A 26,928-nucleotide genomic window follows, 5' to 3' on the forward strand; every position below is an offset into this window, starting at 1 on the left:
TTTACTGGCTGTGTACTTTGTGATTGGCCAGAGTTATTACTTTGGTTTTGGTTTTACGACACTCAATTGAAAACTGCTCTAATAGGGCCTACCCACGACCAGGTCACAACGTACAAAATTAGCCTTCAATGGCAAAGCAATTCGCACCAGTCATATTTGATTTTCTTTTCCTTTCGATGTCTTATTGCCTAACTAACTTGCCTGACGTTGTACTATATGACAGTTCATGGCCAATTTTTATTTATTCACACGGTAAAAAGAATCATCAGTTAAGCTATAAAAAAAAGCATAACACTGTTTTACATGATTGCCGTGTGGGAATCTGGTATATATGAGATTCGATTTATGATTTCTCGTTTAAAGTGCCCAATGGAGCCAACAAACCTCATTTGCTGGAGCAAATTTTTCCATAGAAGGGCCCCACTATAACTTTAACTTCGTTTTAAATAGTTTCTGTGTGGTTTGGGCAGGTCAAGTTTAATTTACCTTCGAGATTTCTTAAATTGTGTTCTCTGCGGCGGGTAGTGAATAATTGGTACAAGTACTCTGGGGCAAGTTTTTGTATTGATTTAAACATCATCAATGCTTTTTGCGTCTGACGACGTTTAGATAACTTCTCCCACTTGAGTTTTTCCAAAAGAGGGTTCGAGCTCGTATCATAAGTCGATTTGGTAATCACTCTGGCTGCGCAATTTTGGAGTTTTTGCAGTTTATCGCTGAACTGGCTGCTCAAACAATCCCAAAGGACCTACGGAGAGACTGAGATCTGTCAACCATTAAGCACTGACAGAAAAAAATAAGTCACACAGCTGAAGGGAAGTTCTTATATAAGGTAGACTCCAGCTTGACTTCAAAAAATGCGCCCTTGCTAAAAAATTAATTAAGAAGCACATTCAAGTCAAAGTTTTGTTTGTAATAGTGTAATGAGAATGGAAACAAATCTCTTAAAATTTCCAGATGTAATATCATAGGTGACAAATTACTCCTTAATTTTGGCGCGAAATTTTAACGTTAATTTGTAATTTCACATGGGAAATTATAAAATTGCCATGGCAACGTAGTTAGCGGCAAGATGGCGTCCGGGATAAAAGATGTTTTAAAGCTTAAACTTTGTATATTTTCGCTTGAATTTCATCTTAGCCAGCTATATTTGAAACTTTTTGTCAACAGCAGAAGGAGTCGAACAAAGCTTTTCTTCAAAGACTAAAAAACTTGCGAACTTAAGCAAAATGTATGCTTTCAACTTTTAACGCTCGGAGTTCGCGATGCAGTATACCAGTCAAAAACCTAAGATTCCAAGCGTAATTTGTCACCTATGATATTAATATGAAATCAAATGTTATACTCGTGAAATTAGGGAAATAATTTCACTTGCATTTTGTCAAAATTCTTATGAAATTATTTCCTAATTTCACTCGTCACCATTTGATTACCCATACTAATTTAATGAACTAGAACGTTGGCGATAATTTCAAAAAGCTTTTCCTAGCCTTCAGTAACCACATCTCACAGTAGGTATGCAGGACAACGTGTTCTTCTCGTGTATGCCACATTGCCCTTTTGTGCATATTTGTACGACTGCCGGTTGAAGAACATTCAATAAAGGTTTAATGTCAGTTGCTCGTTGTTAAGCTCGTTAGATCTTAAAAGCTCCAGCTAAACATCCATCAACCATTACGTCAAATAACAGGAGCTGTAAGGGAACTTGATGTGATAAAGACGCATAGACAATAGCTTACTCAATTCACAGCATGAAAACAGAGATTTACGGAAAATTAAACTGAAGGTGGCTTAAATCACCTTTAAGTTGGTAATCCAATGCATATGTTCCGAGTATACTTGCCGTTGGCATTTAAACTTACTAAAAGTTCGCTTAAAAATTTTAGTCTCTTTAAGCAATCTTTAAGCATGAGTGTAAAGCTGGCTTAAAGCTCAGCTTTTAAGGTAGCATAAAGCTAATTAAATTCAAATTTACGCCAGTTTAACTTGAGCTTTATAACACAGTTAAGTTATGAAAACATCTCAGGTGCGAGTAAGAAACAGCGCAGACTCGTAATATGGAAGCCCCTTAATCTGGTAGTGAATGCAGTGAACGTCGGTCCATTGAGAGACTCTTCGACTAAACGTCCGTTTCAGAGGACCACTAAGCCTACAGCGCTCTAACCGACCGACTGACCCAGCCTGTGGGGTTTATTTTAGCTGCTGTTAATAACTCTCATATCCTAGTAGCATGTATTTCTGTACAGGATATCTATCTTGCAGGCTTTTGAGAGCAGTAACAATACTTCCGTAGGAGTGGAAATTTCTCCGCGATACAGTACGGTTGGTCTTTATAAGCGTCGATACGACTTATATCGCCCGCAAGTGAAGGAACGCCTTTCTTCATTTTGACAGAAGCTTCGTAAAATCCTTCATTTGGCGATGTCGCAAACTGCAACTGATACAATGTATCGTCAACAAGAGTATTGGAAGACTTGTCACTGAATAGTAACCCACATGAATCACATTCTTCGTCGCGTCTAGTTTTCTCAAAAACTTGCATTTTTTCATTTGGCATGTCACGAAACGCGCTATTGATTTCCTTTAAAACCAGTTTGTGACACAGCTTTCCCAGTTGGTATTTCTGGAACATTAAATTGTTCATATGCGTCACTACAAATTCTGCCAATTTCTTGATTAACGGCTCATCTATAGAAATCTCTTCCAAGTTGAGACAAGGACACCAATGTTCCTCAACACCTGCATTCTCGCATGTGCGGCTGCCCTCGTCAATCTTGCTAAACAGGCTTTGACCAGTCGTAATCCCGTTTGGGTAATTAGGGTAAGACAGGAGGTGTTGAAGTGTAGCGTACACGTCAAAAGGTGTGGTTAATACTTTGGAGTTATGGACAAGATTGCGGTGTAGTTCTGTGTGTTTCTCACTAAACCATTTAGGAAATGTGAGTGAAATAAATGGAAGACGTTCCTCCAGTTTACCTTGGATTGTTTTTCTGACGCTTGCAAACCGGAGTCCATGATCAGCGAATATAACTAACAAAGTGTTGCTAAGAATGCCCTTTTTTTCTAAGATTAGTAAAAAGGTCTTTAAATCATCATCAATGTAACCAATTGTGTTAATATTATCATGGGAAATATCTGCATGTGTTGTTAACGAAAACTTTGGCTTATCTTTGTACGCACGATAGAAACTCAACAAATACTCTAGTGAGACGTTATGAGCAGCTCTGCCACCGATGCAGTAATTGTCAAGATCCTTCTCTGCTTCTAACCAAAACGGCCTGGCGTAGTGGTCCGTGGGCGGGTCTTTAAAGCCATGCAAGCGATAATTGAAGGATGCAAACTTTGGAGAGTCTTCTGAGAATAAAGTGGCGTATCCTTTCTGTTCAAAATCTTTAAAAATCCACCTCCATTTATCAACTGTGTCAGATGAAGGCTCGCTTCGTCTCGCTTCAGGTTGTACCTTTTCAGCTATCCCAGTGAGCATTGCGCAGAGTTGAGCAGTTGTACCATCGCCTACAATTGTTTCACCTACGAATAAAAACGTATTTTATTCTTCTATACGCGTTGGCTAATTACTAAAGGTTTAGAGTAGTTTTCAGTTGAGTGTCGTGAAGCCGAAACCATAGCAATCACTCTCACAAATCACAAACAACACAGACAATCCAGTGAACCAGTCAAAACTCAAAGTAAATACATATAGCCATCACGAAGCGCGGGAAAACCGACGCGAGCAAGTCACAATTGGTTTTGGCTTTACTTTTGATTGGTTGTGAAAATAAAGCGAATTTTCAGTTTAAACCAATCACAAAGTAAAGAAATACGAAACCAAAGCAAACGTTAATTACTTTAGACACTCAAGTGAAAATCGCTGTATTGCCGCTGGAGCAATTACATGCTACTCCTTGCGAAGCCAAATAGTCTAGTTCATTCTAGGGTGGTTTTTTTATCCCTACTTTAGAAACGAGTTAAGCGACTGCGAGAGAAAGGCCCAGCAAAACGAGGAAACATGTTTAGTAATTGTTTCCTCGCTTTGCCATGGTTCTATGCCGCGCGGAAACACGGAATGTTTCTACGGTGTAGAAGAAGCAAAATTTTGCTTCTTGGAGACAGAAACTGACGCTAGAAACAACGCTTCCCACATGCCAAAACTGATTAATTCGACGTGACAACATAATCACCCCCCGGGGGCGGGGTAGTTGACATAGTTTCGGGTAGGGAGGTGCGGCCCGGCCTCCTAAACCCTGACCCTGTTTAAGACACGAACCTCTGATTTTCCTACCCTGTTTAAGACAGAATGCCAATTTTTGATACCCCGATGAGACATAAACAAGTACCTCACTGACTTGTTGTGATCGTGAATTAAGCTACGTATCAATGCCGAAATCAACGTGAGTCAGTAATACGGAAGAATTTGTGAAAATTCGGTTTGTTACACCTCTGCAGGGATATAAGCCTATCCTGTTTGACTTTGGTCCATGCAAAGATACCCTGTTTAAGACAAAAATCGGTGAAATATATACCCCGTTCAAGACAAAAAAGCCTGAAAACCATACCCTATCGGGCCGCACGTCCCCGTTAAGCCCTAATAAGGGAGTGCTCCCCCCCCCCCCCCCCGGGATCATCACCACCATCGTCAACAGCAACATCAACAACAGCAACAGTGACGATCACATCACGATTTTAACAAAACAAACCTTCTAATAAGACTGAGTTGAGGTTCTTGGTCAAATATTCCAAAGTGTTAGGCATCTTTCTTTTGAAATTAGCCGCCGAGGTGGAGTCGTACATGATGAGAGCAACATCAAGTGGAATACCGCCAGACTTCACGGGTCTTGTGGAGACTTCCTCTTTTGGTGACACCTGCATATGAACGTCACTCTTGACATAACCGGAAGTGGTGGTCACATCGACACGGATAAAGTCCGCTTTTACTGTCGCTTTTCCCAGGAATGGTCCTGTAGGAAGAACAAAACAAACAAATTGGATAAAGAGCTCAAAGCTTTTAAAAAGGGACTGTGTCACGGCTGAGTTAAAGGGACATGGTCAGCGTTCTTACCGCGCTGACCTGGACACTAGTTTTCACGTTTTGAAAAAATACCACTGTGGACTTTTTTTCAAAACGAGCCATCAGAAATCTGCTTCAATCTTCTCAGTGTTTCACTAAATGGGAAAATTTAGAAGAAAAAAAAACACTTAGAAGATTGAAGCAGATTTCTGAAGGTTCTCTACGCGTATTTTGAATTCGGGTTAAGGTGGACTTTTTTCAAAATGTGAAAGCTGACCATGTCCCTTTAAGTTTATTTTATTAGGTTTTGCCAAATACCAAATACTCGCTATGAATTTTAATGTTTGCAAGGAAATAACTTCTATGAATCTAAATAACAAAACCATAGCTTCATTGTAACCAAATGTGTCTCCTAGTCGTTACAATTTAAAGCTACAAGCCACGAAATGAACTTTGAAAACTGTTCAGCCCAACAATATATTTAAAAAACCCATATCGCAATCCGTTTCAATATTTGTCCTTTTGGCCATCCGTACCTTCTTTTGTATTTGCTGCGTTGTTGAAATGTTCCTTCGCTGTTTTAAGTGGTTATTTATATATTTCGTCTTATTATAAATTTGGCTAAAATCCGTGACATAGTCCTCTCAAGTTAGCTGGAGACTCTTGCCTCAGTTTCGAATACCAACGCGGTTAGATTACCAAGCATAGGAAATAAAAAAAAGATAAGAAAAGAAAAATCTTAACTAAACCTCTTGTGTCACGTTTGTCACTTTGTCAAGTATATGTCACTCACTGTCCTTTAACCTCAAGGAAACATTGCGTGACTACAAAAACACTGCTAACGCAAGTTGCGTGACGTTTTACAAAGAAGGATTCGTCCCGTGTACTTGCTTACCCGTTGAAACTGATCGTCTTGATCCTATGAGCGCGTTCCAGAATCTCCTCAAGAGTCCTGAAAAAACGAGAATTAGAGAAGAGGTTGTTTACCATATACCAAAAAATCTGGGAAATTTCTGTTGGGATGTATAAAACGGTAAGCCTATTTTGCTTTTGTCCCACTGAAAAATGTCTAAAATAAACGGATAGTCTGAAAAGTAGTCAGAAATCCGAACAGGAATATCCGAACAAAAAATGTGCTTAGTCATCCATCTGCTTTTATCTGACGGTTTCAATACGAGGCTACCTCAGTTAAATGGCGCTTCAGGCCAATTCTAGTCAACTGATCATGATGGAACTCTCCAAATTTCGGTGCTTAGATAACGGTTTTTTTTTTGTAATTTTGTTGGTCAATAAACGAGACTTTAGTTCGACCGGTCCTGCTATATGGCTGTGAAACATGGAAGATCACTAAAGCTGATGAACGAAAACTGAACAGTTTCCAATGCCAATGCCTGAGACGGATACTGAGAATTAGATGGCAGCAAAGAATTACAAACAAGAGAGTGGTTGAAATGGCAGAGGTCAACGCCATAAGCTGCGAGGTACGACGAAGAAGGTGGAACTGGCTGGGACACATACTCAGGAGAGAAGGTGCAAATGACTGCTTCACAGCATTGGGATGGACACCAGAAGGACGAAGAGCAAGAGGGAGGCCAAGGACAACTTGGAGAAGGACAGTGGAAAAGGAAAGAAACAAGGCAGGGTGGGCAAGCTGGGAGGTAGCCGAAGCAGTGGCACAGAACAGGCAGTGTTGGACAGAAAACGTGACGGCCTTATGCGCCTACTGGCGCGACGAGAATTGATGATGATGATGAAACGAGCTTTTAAGAAGCCAAATGGTTGGCCAGATAGCATAACTTATTTACCGACCTAAAACAAGCCACTATCCAGCCCAAAGTCATAACGGCTACCATTAGATCAAAATGAAACTAATACCGACCTGGAGATAACCACTAACTTAGCGGACTTATATAAGTAACTTTACATTCACATAAAGCTCTGAGGAAAACGGCGTCCACAAACTGGCTAATATAGACGAAAGAAATAACGAATTTTTCGAATACATTAAGGTTACTATTTTTAGCGGCTACTAATTTTAGCAATTTTTTTCTGAGCAAGATTGAGCGACTCTTCAATTAAGCGATTTTCAAATTTTTTTAAAAAAAACACGGCCCAGTGTAAACCAGTTTTTAATGAACTTATAGCTAAGATAAAAATAATTGTTCAGTAAAAGAACAGACTCACTTGAAATTGAACAACACCTGCATTGCCAGAAAGAACAAAGTTACGACATCCATTTTTTAAGAAATTTATTAAATCGACTATGTTTAGCTTTGTTTACTCTTGGGGTGGGGGGAAGGGGGTACCTAAATTTAACGAGTATAAGAGGTGACCGAGACAAATTTTAGCGAGTACTAAATTTAACGATTTTGGCACAACTCGCTAAAATTAGTTGCCGCTAAAAATAACCTTAAGGTATAATAATCCCACCAAATCTTTTACAGAATTTTTGTTTGGGATTTTAGCGGTTACAAAATGTAAAAAACCCAAACCGTTGGTGAACCAACAAATTTTCTCGCATGAATTGAAAACAACTCGTTTTACGGCGATTCTCGGCAGAAATGACTGACTTTTATGGTATAGAAACGGTGTCAACGTGTCCTTCGAATGCGTGCGAAGGCTACGCCGTCGGGCAGTGACTACTGCGGTGATCACGAAAAGCTGAAAATTGACACAAAGTCCTCAAAAGAACCCGCGGTGTCGTTTTCCGACCTTTTTGTGGTCATTTGAAGCAAAGACAAAACAAATGCCAACGATAAACTGACCCTCTTGAAAATTTACTCTTACTACGTGCCATGTACACACAGTTGGTTTTTCAAGTGGCTAGCATATTTATCTTATATTCGACCATACTTTCCGTTTTGCGTTCTGAAAGCGGTTTCAAAATTGTTCTTGTAGGTAGAATTTTACGAATAAACAGCTAAACGTCTGCTTTACGTTTAATACAACACTGCAAGTTTAATTTGACGCAACTTTTTCTGAGTTGTACAACTCATTTATTTGTGTCTATTCAGTGAACCAAACGCAAACAACTTCTGACTAAACTGGCTTGATTGTATTTGATGAACGTGTTCTACGCATAAGAATCATAGAAATGAAATTCACGCAAATTGATTCCCTCATAGTTCGTTCGATCGTTTGGTGCTGAGCGCTTTAGACTTTACGGAAGCTTAGGTTATTGAAGCAAAATAAAAAGACAGATAAATATGTAGTTTAAAAACATTTTGGAACTCGTTCAGTGCGCCCAGTTGAATGATCATTATTCTGTGAATAAAGGTTAAAACATAGAGCAAGGGAAACTTAAACAATCCGTGGTAAATTTAACTTTACACTACAAAGTTAAAACATGGAACGATCGATCGAGGGAAATTGAGTACTCGATCATCTGATCGATCTCTAGTATAAAGCTTGTAGTTAAATGTTCTATATAATCGACAGTTATTGATTTATAATACGAGCGAATTTGAGTCCTCGATCGTCTCGATTGATCAGTAGTAAGCTTATAAAAGTATTTCTGTTAAACTTAACACTATTCTTAACTTAACTAAAAATATTACGAAGAAAGTACAATATTTCTCACCGGTATTCTTATTCGTTCTTCCATTCGTTTTCGCCGCCATGTTTGACAAGCTCTTGGGTTCGGAAAGCACAACTTTAAAATCATCTCCGCGCGGTCTCTCAATTGTCCTGTATTGCACAGAATATATGTTATCTCCTTTCACTTCAAGCACATTGTTTATGAAAGTCGAATATCTCTCTCCTTTACACTGTAGTTTTCCAAGATCTTTCACAAATTTCAGTATGCTTGGATGAAACGGATCCAGATTTGGCAGCCGGCAAGCTGAGCTGTAATTTCCCACTCGCTTGACATATTTTACCCGTAGAGTCTTCGTAAAGTGAGAGTTTGAGTTAAAAAATCCGTGAAACGAAATATACAAAACCACACTGATTCCACAACAAGCGATTAACAAGATAAAAGCGATGTGAATTCGGCGAAATTGCACTCTGTAAGGCAGCGAGAAACCAACAAAAGTACGCAACATTTTCGAAATGCGATATACCGTTAAATAAACTGGTACCCGCTGCCGGTTCTAAAACAAGCTCTAGAGTAAACCCTAAATGTAATCAATAGACTTGAAGAATTGCTATTATAAATAGACTTAAAATAGAATGCTGAAAATCCCTCGGTAGCCACGCATGTTCACTTTCAGTTCCGTATAAAATGCCAACAGTACAATTCAGATCACGTGACGTCTAAGTGCAGGTCTTGCTCGTTTCGTTTCGGTTCGGTTCGGTTCAATTCGGTCTTTTTAGTGTAGTGTTTGAACTACACTCATGCGGTAGATTGTTTGTGAGATGAAAAGTGCTACGGGGATAACGCTAGCTGTAAACAATTCCAAGCATGCCATTCATTTCAAAAGATCGGCTTTCAAATAGCCTGCGTCATGTTGCAGCCAGACGTGTCACCAAATCCTTGATATACTGCCAGGCTGCTTTCAAGAGATCGTGTGTATTAAATTATAAGCAAGATTTAAATCCTCGCGTTTCCAGGTATGAATTGCAAGACTTACTTGTCTTTTGCCGAACAATTGAGAAAAAAAAACTGAGAAACAGCAAATACATGTCAAAAAGCAAGTTTCTTTGATTTGTCAAACATGCACGAAAGCGAATGTTTCCAAATTTATATTTAAGCAACATGACCTTTTCCCGACATTAACAATCCGTCACGCAAATTGAATATTTCTCAAGTATTTCCTTCCATGAATGAAACTTTTGTTTGAGAGCGGAATATTTTCTCAGAAGAAAGTTTTCAGACCGTCGCCTCGGACATTATGACAAGTGTGCCGTGTGAAATCTTCGTAGTGCAAAAAACAATACTTTCACTGCTGATTACATCTGTTGAAAAAAAAAAAAACATTTACCGCAGTTTTCTGTTTTTTAACGTGGGAACAGTGGCTTCATTGTGAACTAAGGAACGGTTAAATAGGTTTGGCTTCGTCAGCAGGGCCGAAAATTTCGAAGTCCACTTTGACTGGTTTGTCAACTTTTGTTATTCAACTGAAGAGAAACAGTTATTGATATATTGTATTGCCCATCTTTTCGATTTTCATTGTGATTTTCTTGTCCGTGACATTGTTTTGCTTTTGGATTTTCGGACGGTCTGTAGTCAACATAAGTTTGTAAAAAAATTTCGCATATTGTGTTTATAACGAAAATTAAACTGAAATCACTACATTTCGAAATAAAACAAAAATTTTATTGTCATCAACAGTAAGTAAATTCAACTTATCGTCGTGTCCAAGGGAGGACAATGTGGTGTTTCATTTTTTTATGGTCTAAACGGTAACCGCTTCGGCTTGATAGAGGTGTCAGTCTTAGTTGCTACATGTATTTCAAACACTACACTCTCCGATTGGAGCACTCGTTCTTTTAGTTGTTTCGGGTAGTAAATGCCATGTTGTTATTATTATTATTATTTAATAGATTTAGCCAAGGCTTAAAGCGCATTTTTTTTTTCTTAAAACCCGAGCCTGATACACTATTTTTCGATGGAAAAATTTACATACATATTGTTGTTACGGAAAGGCAAATATAGGCTAATGAGGTAATTGTTTCCAAACTCCAAGACGGCTATGGTAACAATTTCTTTGCCGTCGTTCATTTTTTTTGTTAAATAATGTTATATGTGTTTTTTATGTATTGTCCTCTTTGTTTATTCTTCTTTTTTGTTTATTTGCTCGTAGGTGTTTACATAATCCTCTCGACGCCTCATTTTTTACGACATTTTTTTTTCTTCCTCCAAAAAACTTACAGTAATGCCGAGGTTGAGGATAATTTGGAGAATTTTTTTTAAAATGGAATGTCCACACAAACTCGACTTACCCCAAAAAAATAGCTGTTGGCCACACAATCGCAATCCATATACTGTCGCAGGACGGATTTTTTACAGTGCGGCTTCTGTTACCGGGGTCACCCAGACAAAGTTAACCAATCACAAAGCAGAATGGTAACAATAGATTCCAACATTTTTTTTTATTTCAGCCAATGAAATGTCGTGTACAGAACAATGAAATTTCAACTTGTTCGTTCGCCACGAAAACAGATCAGTACAAATTTTGGCTATACGGTGTTGGGTTTTCAAACAACTTTGATTCCATCCCGTTTAACTTGACTTGTTTTGACTGCACAATCTGGAAGGCAAATATCAGCGATGTTTATGAAAGGGATCAGCTTCAAACTGTGTAAAAACAAGGGAACCGATGACCGTACCGTATGTCTCCAGACATAAAAATGCGTGCCGGGAACAACGAAAACACGGCTTGTTCGCTGTCGTATCTTTGATTTCCACCGTATTAACTATTATGAAAATTTGAGTTTCATGCGCTGGGTTTTGGCAGTACGATAAACCTGAAAAAAATTACAGGTACATTGTGTTGTAAAAATGTAATTTAAAATTCTTTTGAAAGCAAAGTGCGTGGCGTATTTGAATTCTCAAACTAACCGCCGGCTGCCTTGAGCACTTCAATGGTTTCTTCAACAACCCGACAAATGAAGGAATTTATTTCATAAAAAAGTATATAGCACGATTTCACTTGTAAACCATTTTTGAAAAAAATAACCGATATTCCTGTTTTGCAGTCGAGTTATTATTTTCCGGACAATTCAATATATAGGTTTTGGCGGGAGATTTTGGTCATTCTAGTATAAAATACAACTCCCTGGAGATGAGACCGCCGGCAGTCGAGTTTTTTTTTTTTTTTTTTTTTTTTTTTTATCTAAGAATTCAAATCCGCCACGCAAATTGCCCAAACGTACGGCCGTTGCGTTCACTGCTTTCATAGAGTTTTAAATCAGTTGTAGCTCACGCTCACTTGCATGACACATTCATTTATGTTGCATGCAAAACTACCAAATTTTTTAAATTGAAAAGTCAACGATAGCTAATGCTGTATTATCATAAGCTTCACGAGTGAACAAGTTGAAATTTCATTGTTCTGTACTCGACATTTCATTGGGTGGAGTAAAAATGTTGGAATGTATGTTCCCGTTCTGCTTTGTGATTGATGAACTTTGTAAGGGTGACCCCAGTACCATTAGCCGCACTGTAAGAGAATGGCAAAGCCCAAGGTTAAATCAAGCCAATCAAATCGAACGTAGTAAATCCCATTACAACAGAGGGATTTTAAAACGGTTGATTTGATTTGCCAAATTTAAATTTCCTTTGTTAAAGATCTAGCCAATCAAATCATGTGTCCCAAGAGCCACTAGTTCTTCGTGCCCCAGGCTCAGCCGGCTAAGAGCCCCAAGCGGCTCTTAGCTAGGGAGAGAATGAAGAAGTTGTATTTATGTTTTTTTTTTGCTCGCGGCGGCTGTAGGTATATATAGGTTTTGGCGGGAGATTTTGGTCATTCTAGGTCGTCAGTCCTCGTTTTCGCTTGCTTTTCTTTTTGTTTTCTTCAGTGTTGTTTGTACAGCTTTTGTTAACTTGTCTTTTGTAGAATGCTCTAGATTATTTAGTTGTGCCCTTTCCTCGGGGTCTCGTGCTACTGCATTAGATGAGGAATACGTTTCCACTTATTTTTGGCCACATCTAAAGGGTCGGTTTTTAGTGGTTCTTTGTATCTGCCGTAGCACGCACCTTTATACTCTTAGAACCAACTGTTTTTTTTTTTTGTTGTTGCTGCAATTTTCACGATTGTAATCAGAATACATTTTGCATCAGATGACTGACTGACGCAACCTCAATAAACTCTTTACATTGAATGTCTCGTGTTAGTGTAGTAAGAATTAAACAAGCCTAGTCGTCCCTTTGCAATCTCAGCTCAATGAAGTCTGGGCTCTACCGTGAACAGTCACGTCACCGAAGAGCATTCCCGTCCCAGGCTTAAGGCGGTCACCAAAACAAGAGACGAGGCCAGGGGACTAGGCTGTTTTCTATATACTTTAGCCGGCTCGTTGTCATGTATAACTGATTAATCAGGGTTTATGTATGCACTTGGGTATGGATTGAGCCTCTGAAAGGACCACAGGGAATGTTGACTCATTGTGGTCAGACCTCTCTCCCTTTAATAGACTTGACATCTTCGGCAGTCGCGCTCCGGGAGGGTCAAAATAATTTATTCCAACAATTCTTATATTCCTAACATGGTCTCTTATCGCTATTTCTTTTGTACGTCTTCGAGGAAAAGAAAACGCAGGCAAAGGGCTTGTGTTCTTTCTCAGTTTTCGTACTTTTAAAACGGTCTATACTTAAAACGGTGTATAGAGCGGTTTTCACTTGAGTGTCGAAAGTAAATTGCGTTTGCTTTGGTTTTGCATTTCCACGCATAGTGATTGGCTTAAAAATCTCGCGCCACTTTCTCAGCCAATCAGGAGTAAAACCAAAACCAATCATGACTCGCTCGCGCACGTTTTCCCGCGCTTCGTGCCAGCTACATGTATTTGCTTTGAGTTTTCATTGGCTCACTGGATTGCCTGTGTTCTTTGTGATTGGCCAGAGTATTACTTTGGTTTTGGTTTTACGACACTCAATTGAAAACTGCTCTAACTGTGTAAGACAAAATCACCATCATTGTAATATCTTTTCCACACTTTTCAATGCTCAAAAAAGGTAGGCAAGCAATCCAGCGTGATTTTGTTGTTATTCACCGTAACAAAATTCCCTATTATGTTAAAAAAATATTGCGTATAATGTTGTGAAGTACATCTATCTTGCAGGCTTTTGAGAGCAGTAACAATACTTCCGTAAGAGTGGAAATTTCTCCGCGATACAGTACGGTTGGTCTTTATAAGCGTCAATACGACTTATATCGCCTGCAAGTGAAGGAACACCTTTCTTCATTTTGACAGAAGCTTCGTAAAATCCTTCATTTGGCGATGTAACAAACTGCAACTGATACAAAGTGTCACCGAGAAGTGTATTAGTAGATTTGTCACCGAATATTAACCCGCACGAATCACATTCTTCGTCGCGTTTAGTTTCTGAAAACAACTGCATTTTTTCACTTGGCATGTCACGAAACGCGCTATTGATTTGCTTTAAAACTAGTTTGTGACACAGCTTTCCCAGTTGGTATTTCTGGAACATCAAATTGTTCATATGGGTAACCACAAACTCTGCCAAGTCTTTAATAAAGGGCTCATCTGTAGAAATCTCTTCCAAGTTAAGACAAGGACACCAATGTTCCTCAACACCCGAATTCTCGCATGTGCGGTTACCCTCGTCAAGCTTCTTAAACAGGCTCTGTCCAGTTATAATTCCGTTTGGGTAATTTGGATAAGACAGGAGGTGTTGAAATGTAGCGTACACGTCAAAGGGTGTGGTCAATACTTTGGAGTTATGGACAAGATTTCTGTGTAGGTCTGGGTATTTCTCACTAAACCATTTAGGAAATGTGAGTGAAATAAATGGAAGACGTTCCTCCAGTTTACCTTGAATTGTTTTTCTCAGTCCAGAAAACCGTATTCCATGGTCACCAAATATAATCAGCGAAGTGTTTTTCAGAAAGCCCTCTTTTTCAAAGGTTTGTAAAATGCTTTTCAAATCGTCATCGACGTAACCAATCGGGTTCAGATCCTGGTGAGAGATAACTGCATGCGTTATTAAAGAAAACTTTGGCTTATCTTTGTACGCACGAAAGAAACTTAACAAATATTCTAATGAGACTTTATGGGCAGCTCTTCCACCAATGCAGTATTTTTGGATGATTTTCTCTGCTTCTATCCAGAACGGTCTGGCGTAGTGGTCTGTGGGCGGGTCTCTAAAGCCGTACAAACGGTAATTGAACGATGCGTAATCTGGGGAGTCTTCTGAGAATAAAGTGGCGTAGCCTCTTTCTTTAAAATCTTTAAAAATCCATCTCCATTTATCGACTGTATCAGATGAATTCTCGCTTCGTCTTGCTTCAGGTTGCGCCTTTTCAGCTATCCCAGTGAGCATTGCACAGAGTTGAGCAGTTGTACCATCGCCTACAATTGTTTCACCTACGAATGAAAATGAAGTATTTTTTTAGGCGTTAACTATGGATATGAGTTATGAGCTATTCGAGGGTACTGTAGCTATATAGCACTTTTACATTCTGTATTAAGCAGGAATTTAGGTTATTCTGAACCATAGTAAACTTCATGTCTGTGATCTTGTTTCCCTGGATGTCGGGGAACCTGTGCCAATTTCACGAAAACAAGATTTGCTGCCGTTTCATTATGTAACAAGAACAAACAGACAAAAGGCAAAAACGAAAACAATGAAAACGGCTGAACAAAATCAAATCGAGAGAATCTTCCGTTGCGCCGAAATGAATAAAGCAAGTTTGTATGTTCTACAACATGACTCAATTGATAACAACAATAACAACAACAACAATACCTATCATTAACGTACCCAAATTCGCAAGTAGCCAATCAGAAGCGTGATCTACTGTCCTGATATCCTACATTATCAAGTCACTGACCTGATATGCCACCATATCACGGTCACTTTGAAGTAAAGTAGTGTTACTGTACGATGAATTGAAAGGAGGTTTTACCAATAAAACAGAACTTCGTAATTTAAATTTAGCGGTGTTTAGCGGTCGCTAAAAGACAAAAACTTTCCCGCCAAAACTAAACTTGAGCGCGCTCGCCAATTGCGCAATATTTGCCGACGAGTACTTAATTTTGATTTTGAAAATTTAGAGAATGAAACTCTAAACAAACGAGTGGAAAAAAGGCAGAAGAGGAACTTGGTAAAAGTGTTGAAGACCAAGTCACACAATTTGCAGTACGTACCTTGCAAGCATGGCTTCAACAGAGCGATAAATATAACCGGATCTTTGGCTGAATTAGGGTACGGTTAATGCCTAATCGTACCTTTTTGGTACGCTTCTTTTGCATATCAGGCTCGTTTGGTCTCTCCATGGGTATTTTGGCCCGACCAGTCGCCCGACCAAACTCGGTAACAAATTTACAAAACAAACCTTCTAGTAAAACTGAATTAAGATCTTTTGTCAAATATTCCAAAGTGTTAGGCATCTTTCTTTTGAAATTAGCCGCCGAGGTGGAGTCGTACATGATGAGAGCAACATTAAGTGGAATACCGCCAGGCTTCACCGGTCTTGTGGAGACTTCCTCTTTTGGAGACACTTGCATATGAACGTCACTCATGGTCCTGCCTTTTGTCGTGACGACATCGACTCGCACAAAGTCCGCTTTCACTGTTGCCTTTCCCCTAAATGGTCCTGTAAACGTAAACAGACAAACAACACAGCAAACAATCAACTTGTGTAGGAATCCTTGCCCAGGAAGGGGTGGGAGGGTACTCAAGTATTATTACTGATGGGTGGTACGAATGAGGCCAAATTGTTAGAGCTAAAAAGTCCTCTTAGGCTTAAATCAGACCCAAAAAATATCCAACAGCACAGAACGTTATCCAAAAACCAAAAAACTCTTTTGCTCAGTGTATGAAAAAATAACAAAAAATAAATAAATAAAATGAAATAAACAACTAGAAAGTTTCCACCATCTTTCTTACGTCATCATGCGTCTGTCAAACTTTAGGCAGAATGCAGCTATTCTTTAAGGGGGTAACAATACACTTTTGTCCAGGTAAACAACAAACAAAACTCTTGAGAACCCTTAGTGAAACAAAGTCCTTTCAAAAATCTTTCACCCACAGAAAAGTGACCAACAAAATCTAAATCAGATCTGAAATTTCAAACACAAAATTAAAAGTACTTTGCAAATCTCCGTCACGTATTATAGAACTGAGTAAGCCCATGGGTAGCGCCATTTCAGCACTGCAAGCTTTTAACAACAATTTTTTTTAAAAAATAGAATAATTATTATTATAGGCCTTCAATACATGCAGATCTAGTAAATTAACTTCACTAAAGTCATCTTTCCTACAAGTTAGCAAAGTATAATATTTATATAATAAAGGATGGCCACCTAGAATGAAAGGTAATCTTATAAGTTACTTTTTTAGATGCTGGAGAAAAGTCTGTTTCCAAATCCAACAGTTGTGTATAAGAACAATTTGGAAACTCGTAAAGTTAAACTAAATAAAAAGAAGAAGTTTGGAAAGTCTTAAACTTCCAATAACAATAATTAGGTGCAACAAATCACCCTTAGGGGAAGCAAATAAGATTTCAATCTTGCTTATAACATAGTAGATATATTCCTAGCCGCTTTTATGCTACGGAAACCGGGATAAGCTCCGGCAGTGTGGGCCGCTTGGCTCGTGGCTTCTCCTTCTCCTTTATAACATAGGCAGTAACTACATATTTCATTGAAAATAGAGACTAGTGCCTTTTGAATTCAGTTACAAGTGGTCGTAAGTGGTTGACTGGAGTTCATTACTAAGGAAAATTAAAAAAACTGGGATAAAGTGAAAGAGACAATTTTTTGATCTCAGTTAATTTTGTATTTAACAGATTAGTTTTTTCTAACTAGTTGATTTTTTTAACTTGGTAAATAATAGGGTTAGGGTTAGGGTATGGGTTGGAGTCATATATATTTTGAAAAAATAGTGGTTCACCCAACGTTTCCTATGTGGCAAAGTGGATTAGGGGTTGGACAGCAAATCCAGAGGTTGTGAGTTCAAATCCAATGCAGGTTTGTGAAAAGAAAAGGGATAACAGCAGATATTAGGGGAGGGTTAGTAAGGACGGTGGGGGGTGGTTATGAGACATCAAGGGAGGGGGTGGTGTTTTACTTTTTCTAGTATAAAAAAACTAGTAAGAAATAAAAATAAGTAGTTAAAATAAAATAAAAAATAACTGAAATCAAAAATTTAACTGCAACAAGTACATAAAATGAACAAGAAGTAAGATCAACTCACGTGGGTTTCTTGATCCTGTCAGCCAGTTCCAGAATCTTTTAAAAGGACCTATAAAGAAAATGAAAACCAATACATCAACACCACCTACCAATTACCACTAACCAGTATACCTTATTTTGCAAAATCATGTTAGTGTGTTACATAGACCTACATGTATGTATACTAAAGAGCAAAAGTTTGGGAAAATAAGAAAGTTTATGGAAAGCCAAGTTGCATGTGAGAGAAGTACTTTTATTGCGGCTTTCAGTGAAATGCGAACTCTGAAAATAAATCCTCAACCGATGGTCTACGCTTTTTGCTGCCATCAATTATCTTGGCAGACCTCTCGGGAAACAGAAGTTAACTTCAATCGGGTCAAAAGGTGACGTCTCTCGATTGTGATTGGTAGATTTCGATACATTTTGTTTGTTTCTGTTTTTCATGGTTCGTTGGCTGTCGCCGTAATTTTTATTGACGGCAGCGAAAAACACAATCGTTAGTTGGACTTTAAATCTTACAGTTTGCATTTCACTGAAAACCGCAATAAATTCTCCCAAAGTTCTCAAATGTTCAAATCAGGTTACATGTACGTAAATTAATGAAACAAATCTAAACAAGTTTACATTTGTGTGGCCTGAATGGTGGACTCCAGGGCCGGGTTGTTCGAAAGACGATTAACGCTAACCCAGGATTAAAAGATGATCAAGATTTTAATTTCTCTTGTTTTAAAGGGTTTCCCAAAGCTAATATTTTGTTAAGTTTGAGATTGGTCCATGTCAAAACTGTGGGACAGAAAATATTAACAGAAAACCTCAACGAAATTATATAAAATTGAAATCAAATTTCACGCTAATCCTGGATTAGCTTAATCATGCTTTGAACAACCGGGCCCAGATCTATCAAACTGTTTGGGTTTGAGCCCTGGCTTGGGTCACTACATTGTGTTTTTTTGTGCAAGACACTTATATTTAACTCCTGCATTGCCTCTCTCTGCCCAGGTGTAAAAATGGGTACAGGCATATTAAAAACCAGGGGTAACCCTGCAATGGACTAGCATCACATCCAAGGGAGAGCAAAAATACTCCTACAGGAGGGGGACATGGGGGCACCCCGAACACCGCAACACCGCAAAAATAATCCACAAACACCGCATCACCGCAAGAAAATTTGACGAAACACCATCACCGCAATATAATCAAGTTACTTATGAATGTAAAAGGCTTGCTATTGGCAGCTAAAGCGCTTTAATGATCAACTAGACAATATTTGACTGTATTTTGTTACAAATTAAACATATGGTATAACTTATGTTGATATGCTAGTATTATATAGGACAGATTAACGAAGACAGCAGAGCTCAATTTAGTTCTGCAAGTGTCAGACAAGAAACCGTAACACCACCAATAATTTCGTTTCACCAAACACTGTAGGTTTAAAAACACAAACATTGCACACTGCAGGGTTTGAGATCACGGCAACACCGCAAGATGGGATTTTATTCACCGCAACACCGCATAAAAAAATGAGAAACACCGCAAACCCCCTGTGTCCCCCTCCTACAATAGTTGCTGAATGCTATGGAAACTAGGATAGGCTCCTGGCCTGATGGGCTAATGATGGGCCGCCAAACTCCAATGCAGACTTTACCTTTATTTTAGTTGTGGACACTGTAAACTAACTGACAAATATTGAAAATTGAACATAAATGACTGAATTTGTTACGAATTTCAACTTGCAGAAGGCTGACCAGTAGCAGGGCTGTCATTATAATGCACCTATCAATGGTTTGCCCCAGGATGGGGGAGAGGCAACCCCAGGGGAATTTGACATTTTTTGGAATCCAGAGTCGAATTCCCCACCCCTGGGCATCTAGCAAATGTCAAATTTTACATATCTCCTCTTAAATTTCTAACCCAGCAGACAATTTTAGATGTCAAAATCTCTTCCCTGGGAGAGCTTCACGATGTCAAATTCCTGATGGGTCCCCCCCCCCATCCTGGGGCAAACCATTGATAGGTAAGGTAAGGTAAGGTAAAGTCTTTATTTAACGAGGGTAGCAATAAAATAAAATAAAAAAATAAAAAAAGTTATGGCCCTAGGTGCATAAGGGCCATAACCCATAACACCTGTTACGGCTCAGCTCACTCAATGTTACGGGTAAAAATGTTGCACTTGCATACAGAACAAAATGCTACGGGCAGTGTTCTCACCAGGCCACGGCCTTGCAGGATTCCCGCACAAAAAATTGAGATGGCGCACTACAAGCCAAGAAGATGCGCCCATTAGGGCGCAGGAGTAAGATACGAGTCAAACAGATTTTTGAATGATAGATGAGTAGTTTTAATGGTAGTCGAACACCCCAGCTTTTATTTTAATTCAAATGGATAAGAACACTGAAAAAAAAAATTAAAAGATTTAAATTTTTACCTCGTTGGTCACAAGTATGTAGCGAAGTTTGGCACGAGTATCGTTATCGAATCGTAAACATCTTGGCCGCCATATTGGATCTGTTTGGTACTTCATGTAACAGACAATTTGGAGTGCGGGCTCAGGTTATTTGTACAGCAGACCAGGACAGCATGGAAACTCTTCGGAGCATAATTTATAAATTTTACAAGGATTCATTTTCTTATCTTCATGAACTTGCTGCTGTGGCATTGACACTGCCCATTCATAATGCAGATTATGAGAGGGACTTTAGCCTTCAAAATAACCTTAAAAATTGTCAGAGGTCAGAGAAATAGACTTGTAGCAGAGAGGTTGGACACACTGATGGTAATTTCAGCTGAAGGACCACCACTGCAAGAGTTAATTCCCATTTAAACATGCATTGATGACTGGAAGGCAGAGAAATCATGAAGGATTTTTCCACATCAGCCATGAATCACGAGTAACTTGTCCCCCTAATGTTCTTATAGGGCCCATATTTTTCAGCACAGGGGGCCCTGGGACTCCCCAAGGCAAAATCCTGGTGAGAACACTGTACGGGTGATAACTTCAATGTTACAGCTACTTAAAAACTTATTTTAATGACAGCCCTGAGTAGGCTATTTACATTGTACAGCCAAGGAGATCAAACTTGGGAATACCAAGAAGAAATCCACTTAGTGGCGGGATGGAGGATTGAGCCAGAGATCTTCAGTTTTTAAAGCAAAAAAAATGTTTACTAAATCTTTTTATTAAATAAAGCCATCAAAATGTAGGGATGCATCATATTTAGCTGGGTGTTGAAAGTGGAAAGGGCAACTATTAAGTCCAATTATACTTGAAAAATTGAAAGAGAAAAATCAATAATTCATTTTCAATAATTATAATTATTATATAAACATCAGTGAAATACCAGGAAATCTTTCGCGCGAAAAACCATATCTTCACACAAGAAAATAACTTGTTATTTTCACATGTGAAGATATAGATTTTGAAACATTTTCTGACAAGTTTGCCCTGTTTCAATGCTGAATGAGCCAAAGCAAATCAATATTAAGTGGAAACATCTTCAGATCTTCCTCTGCAATCTTTGGCAATCTTCGGAAATTTTCGGAAAAGTTCGGAAAATGTTCGGAACCATTCGTACGACCTTCGGACAACATTTAGAGAATCTTGGAAATCTTCGGAAAATGGTCGGAAATCTTCGGAAAATCATCAAAAACATCGTAATTAGTAGGTTTATATAATAAACAGAATATTACATGGTTGCTTGGAGATATGAAATTTATCTTCTCGTGTTCAAATCGAGGTCCCACTCGTTCGCTGCGCTCACTTGTCAGATATCGATTTGAACACTCGAAGATAAATTTCATATCTCCGCGCAACCATGTAATATCCTCTATTTATTGATTGCAGCAGGTTTCAGAAATTTTGGCACCCTGTACTGTTTAAGTCAATCGCCCAGCCAAAAATTAATTAGGAGCTTAATGTTGGTACAATACATGTATGTGGCTGTTTATGTTTGGCAAGTACTGGTGCAATTCAAACAAAAGTAGCTGATCATTTGCAATGAAAACCCCAAGTGTCCTAAGTAGCCACTAAAAAAGGTTACGTATACAGTCAACTCTCTCTTTACGGACACCTCTAAGGCAGACACCTCCATAAGACGGACACCTGGTGATGGTCCCATCCCTGCTGTTTTACAGTCATTTTACTGTGACTAAACTCCCTATAAGATGGACACCTCTCTACAGGTTCGTACTCTTTTGAGCATTTGAAATTCCATGACTTTCCATGACCTTTTCCATGCCTTTTCAAAGTTTTCCATGACTTAAATTTGACTATTTTTCTTGGGAACTTTCAAACATTTTCTTCATTTTGGATACGTTTTACCCTTTTCGTTACCAAAAATAACCTGCCTACCTAATTTATTTTGTACAACCAATACCATTTTCCATGACTTTTCATGACCCAAACTTAAAATCCATGACTTTTCAGGCCTGGAAAATGAAATTCTAAAATTCCATGACTTTCCAGGTTTTCCATGACCTGTACGAACCCTGTCTCTAAGATGGATGGTTGGAGCCATAAGTAAAATACAAGAAAATAAAAATGTATAAAAAGTTAAAAATGTTTCCTAATACGAGAAAAAAGTTTAAAATGCAAAATGGAAAGATGAATTTAAAATTAATTAAAATCTTTTAAAAAAGTTTTCAGTTTAGCTTCAAAAATAACAGGAAAAAAGAAACTCGCAATTTGCCCTTCCCTAATCTTTAATTGCAATCGCTCCCGGCGTATCTAATCGAACGTTCGGTAATCGAACCCAATCGAACACCAATCGTTCGATTGGGTTCAGTAATCGAACATAATCGAACTCACAGTAAAATTTGGTCAATCAAACAAAATCGAATGTTCAATTACCGAACAGTCGACAATCGTACAAAATCGAACGTTCGATTACCGAACACTCGACAATCGTACTCAATCGAACGTTTGATTACCGAACTCCTGTTGGTTTAAATTGCAGATTTATATTAGTCCTGCGTGATTTTTTTTATCAAGAGACGGATTCCAAACAAAATCGAATCGGCTTGAGATCGACTGTGTTAGATTGTGTTCCATTAGTTTGAACATTGAACTCACAGCAAAATAGATGTTTGATTTTGTTCGATTCCCAAATCCAATCGAACGATTGATGTTCAATTGGGTTCGATTGATTTTTGGTTCGATTGGATACGCTGGGAATAAATTGTAAACATGTTGAGAGGATCATTGCTTCATTGTACATAACAACATTGCAGAAAATCTCCAAATTGCTTCAAAAGAAGTGTTTTTCTTTTTGTGTCATGCAATATTTCCAGTCAATGAATCATTCAAAGACTGTGTGGCTAGACAAGACTCGTCAGCACTCGGCCGTCACGCACAGTTATTGTGAAATTGTATTCGTTTGTAATAGAATTTCACTAGTCAATGGAGAAACGATCATTTGATGTGGCACCACTGCAAATTTCACGCAATCCTTTAAAAAATTGCTCAATGCAAATTGTGTGGTTCCAGAAAACATCCATACCCCCTACAGAAGGGATTTGCCCTATGACCCCCCCCCCCATCCCTCATACATTCATTCATACATTGCTTTTAAGTTTTGGGTCTTTGTGACCCCCCCCCCCTCCTCCCCGGAATTTCCAATCCCTTCAGTGGGGGGAGTATGGATATATTCTGGAACCACACATTTGTCTTCAATTGCAAGAACAGGTGAACGGTCCACTGGTCACACTCGCCTGATTAATAGACGCTTCCACAGTTTCTGCTGCTATCTTGGTTGGGGGGCAAACACGGCAAAATTTACAGTTAATGTATGGGAAAAGCGAGGAGTTCAATGCCCGATAACATAAAGAAAATTAAGATTCTGCAATTCCTATGAATTACAAGGTAAAGATACCTAGCAAACGAAATTGATGATGAAATTGATGAAATTTGAAGGACACAGCTATGCTAGTTTGTCATACAAATGCTTACATTTATTCGCGCAAATGGCGGCTGGGATTTCAGACAAATGTATGTAAAAATGAAAACAATACTTGCGGCTTTCCTTGCGAGACTACATTCCCCAAATTTGATCAATAAACTCGTTTACCTGGTATCTTGAGTTTGTAATTAAAAAATATTTCAGAATTAAAATTTTCCGTAAATTATTCGTCATTAGATTCTTCAATTATACCATACTATTTGTCTCAGATGTCCGTGGACGAGGGCTTTTTTCGGCCCACTTCACGGACCGTTGGTTTTAGTCTGCGGTTCAAAAATTCTGGTCACGTGATGATGTTTTTGTGGCTCTGCAGTTTGCAGTTTGATCATGTCATGCCATTTTGGTAATTAACAATCAAAATGGTATCACGTGATCAGTGTTTTGCAAACTGCAGCGCCGCAAAAACATCATCACGTGACCAGAATTTTTGAACCGCAGACTAAAACCAACGGTCCGTGAAGCAGGACGAAAAAGCCCTTGTCGACGGACGTCTGAGACGAATAGTACATTTACTGTAAATTTTGCCCTGTTTGCCCCCCCAACCAAGATGGTGGCAGACACCCTGGAAGGGTCTATTGTATTCAAGTTTTGAAATTAAATTCACGCAATCGATTAAAAATTATGGAGGAAACAAAGCCCTAGACAGATTGAATCTTTTAGATTCCTCTAAAGAAAAGATTGAAATACTTTTCCAACACATCTACATATATTTGAATATAAATTGATATTGTATATTGACCCATGCAAGTTGGAAAGTTTCCTGCCTCCCTCTCTTTGAATTCGAGGTCTAATATATCACCGAATAACGCACTACGTGATAAAAATAAACCCACTGTATTTATGTACTACTGCTTGTTAACGTCTGTGTATTTATTAGACGCAAATAAAACTATAAATTTATTGATGTAGCCGAGGTGAACATGAAAACACTTGGCATGATTTTTACTTCACCGCCCTTCAAGATCATGTTCGAAATTGCTCTCGATTGAATTTAACTTACCCTGGGTATCAGAGGATTTTTTCTCGCGCCCGGTGAATACTTCGGCGGCCGAAGGCCGTCGCCACGAGTGGCGAAGCCGCGAGAAAAAACCTCTGGCGCAGACTGGTTTGATTTACCGTTCTCGTTGAACTTTGATCTTTTTTCTCGTATTGCATTTAAACCAATCACAGTGAACATCTCCCACTGTTATCACATGCAACGGCACGTGAAGATATGAAGAGGTGTCAAGTGGCGGTATTTGTTGATGGCGTTCGCTGGAGTTAAAACAACTCCCGTGAAAAAGGTTCCCAATTCAAAGTCTTCGTTGCCGTGTAGGTTATGTGAAGCTAGTGTTGTGTGCAATGGCGGGTATTACAGCCTTGTTTCGGAAAATGCACAATCTGTCTGTAGGGCCGCATGTCCTTTGTAAGAAGTGCGACCGACGAATAGAAAAATTCGAAGCTACAGTAAAAGAAATAACAACTATTGAGTGTTAACAAGACTGTTACAAAGAAAATCTTGCCTGCTGGAAAGCAGAGGCTAAAAATAAGAATACGCGTTCAAAGCGCTGTTCCAGTAATTAAAACGTCTCATGGTTCGTCAACGGAGTTCACTAACCGGCGCCCTGTTGAGGAGACTAGACCGCCAAAACATCCTTTCGGCGAATAAAATTTGAAATTCCACCTAAATGCTCGGCGCTTAGATTATCAGCACCATTAGCTTGCAGAACAGGCGATTTATTTTGCGGGTCCCGCGAAGCAGCTTCCTATAGATCTTAGTCGAACGTTTTCGCAATCTTTAAATCCTCGGAATCCTCCATTTCGGCGGCACTAGCCTGCGTTGCAGACGCAAAACCACAGGCGTCTTTCGATTTCACGCAGTGTTCGCTATATTTATACACCAATTACAGCGTTGGTTAGATTAAAAGACCCATCGGAGGCCATAAGAAGCCAATCAGCTTTCTAGTCCAGATTCTGGACTAAACTGATATAAACAGGCTTGTCATTGGCTCGGCGCTATCAAAGCAATAGCGCTCTGTTCCAGAGGTTTTTCGCGCAGGTCACAATAAAGACATGACTGACACCGGAAACCGCGCAAGAAAAGCCTCTGGCACCCAGGGTAAATTTAACTAGATTCCAATATAAAATGACGATGCAATATATTGACACACCGGCTTCAGCTGATTAATATTATATCTTCTGTTCAAATGTTGTTGAATTTCCGCGTTTAGGCGTTGCTCGTTATTTAGGTTTTTTTACGCAAATTCGCTCTTTGTTGTTTTACATGTGCAAATTATTCATAAACTGAAGCTTATATTCTTCAGCTAAGCTTAGGCAATCAAACAAACAACCGATCGAGGTGTAAAGTTAAATTAAATACAGCCTGGTAAAAGAGCTGGTTCTAACAAAGTAAAGCATAAAAAGTACAAATTTCTCACCGGGATCAGTTGGTTTTTCAGTCGTCCCCGCCGCCATGTTTTCCAAGCTCACGGGTTCGGAAAGCGTCACGTTAAAATCATCACCGCTTGGTCTTGTAATTGTTCTGTATTGCACAGAAGCAAAATCATATCCATTTACTTCAAGCACGTTGTTTGTGAAAGTCGAATATCTCTCTCCTTTACACTCTAGCTTGCCAAGATCTTTTATAAATTCTTGTATGCTTGGATGAAACGGATCCAGATTTGGCAGCCGGCAAGCTGAGCTGTAGTTTCCCACTCGCTTGACATATTTTACCCGCAGAGTCTTCTTAAATTCGGTATTTACCTGAGGGTTCGATTCATAAACGCCATTTGCCGCAAAGTACAAAACCACACTGATTCCACAACAGGCGATAAACAAGATAAAAGCGATGTGAATTCGGCGAAATTGCACTCTGTAAGGCAGCGAGAAACATCCGAAGATTCGCATCATATTCGTAAGGCGATGATAAGTACTTTCCTGTACAGTACTAGGATAACTAGCGCTTGTGTTGACCCCAGTAGACTTGAAGGAGTAGAAATTTTTCGCTGAGAAACGCTTAGAAAAGGCAGAGAAATTCGTACTTCACAGCACGAAGACGATTGCAAAAGAACAGACAAGTTGTCACGCGGACACAGAGCGCACCCCCTCAGGCTTTCCGCACTCTACCCCGGAGAGAAAATTCTTTGCCTACTTTCCCTGGGCTACCTGTGACACGCGTGTGTGACAAATATG

At 39.0% G+C, this 26,928-nt stretch overlaps 2 protein-coding genes and 1 long non-coding RNA gene across 3 annotated transcripts in view; all 3 read right to left on the bottom strand.

Moving 5' to 3' along the window:
• Nucleotides 1-1,445: 1,445 nt before the first annotated feature.
• LOC144652537 (uncharacterized) lies at nt 1,446-9,865 on the bottom strand. The gene is made up of 4 exons (XM_078512585.1): nt 8,586-9,865; nt 5,901-5,957; nt 4,695-4,955; nt 1,446-3,528 (listed from the first exon to the last, which is right to left on the bottom strand). Exons 1-4 carry the CDS (start codon nt 9,046-9,048, stop codon nt 2,252-2,254), a joined length of 2,058 nt encoding a protein of 685 aa, XP_078368711.1. The 5' UTR covers nt 9,049-9,865; the 3' UTR covers nt 1,446-2,251.
• Nucleotides 9,866-13,041: 3,176 nt separating this feature from the next.
• Nucleotides 13,042-26,817, bottom strand: LOC144652536 (uncharacterized). The gene is made up of 5 exons (XM_078512584.1): nt 26,175-26,817; nt 17,823-17,870; nt 15,961-16,221; nt 13,532-14,989; nt 13,042-13,249 (listed from the first exon to the last, which is right to left on the bottom strand). Exons 1-4 carry the CDS (start codon nt 26,644-26,646, stop codon nt 13,713-13,715), a joined length of 2,058 nt encoding a protein of 685 aa, XP_078368710.1. The 5' UTR covers nt 26,647-26,817; the 3' UTR covers nt 13,042-13,249; nt 13,532-13,712.
• Nucleotides 13,042-26,928, bottom strand: part of LOC144652686 (uncharacterized) — a 207,603-nt gene continuing 193,716 nt past the window's right edge. Inside the window, exon 2 of the long non-coding RNA XR_013570597.1 lies at nt 13,042-13,426. This is a non-coding gene — a long non-coding RNA (uncharacterized LOC144652686). The remainder of the gene's footprint in view (nt 13,427-26,928) is intronic.

Source organism: Oculina patagonica, chromosome 4, assembly GCF_052425735.1.
Source record: "Oculina patagonica isolate OP01 chromosome 4, crgOcupat, whole genome shotgun sequence".
Taxonomy (NCBI): Eukaryota; Metazoa; Cnidaria; class Anthozoa; order Scleractinia; family Oculinidae; genus Oculina; species Oculina patagonica.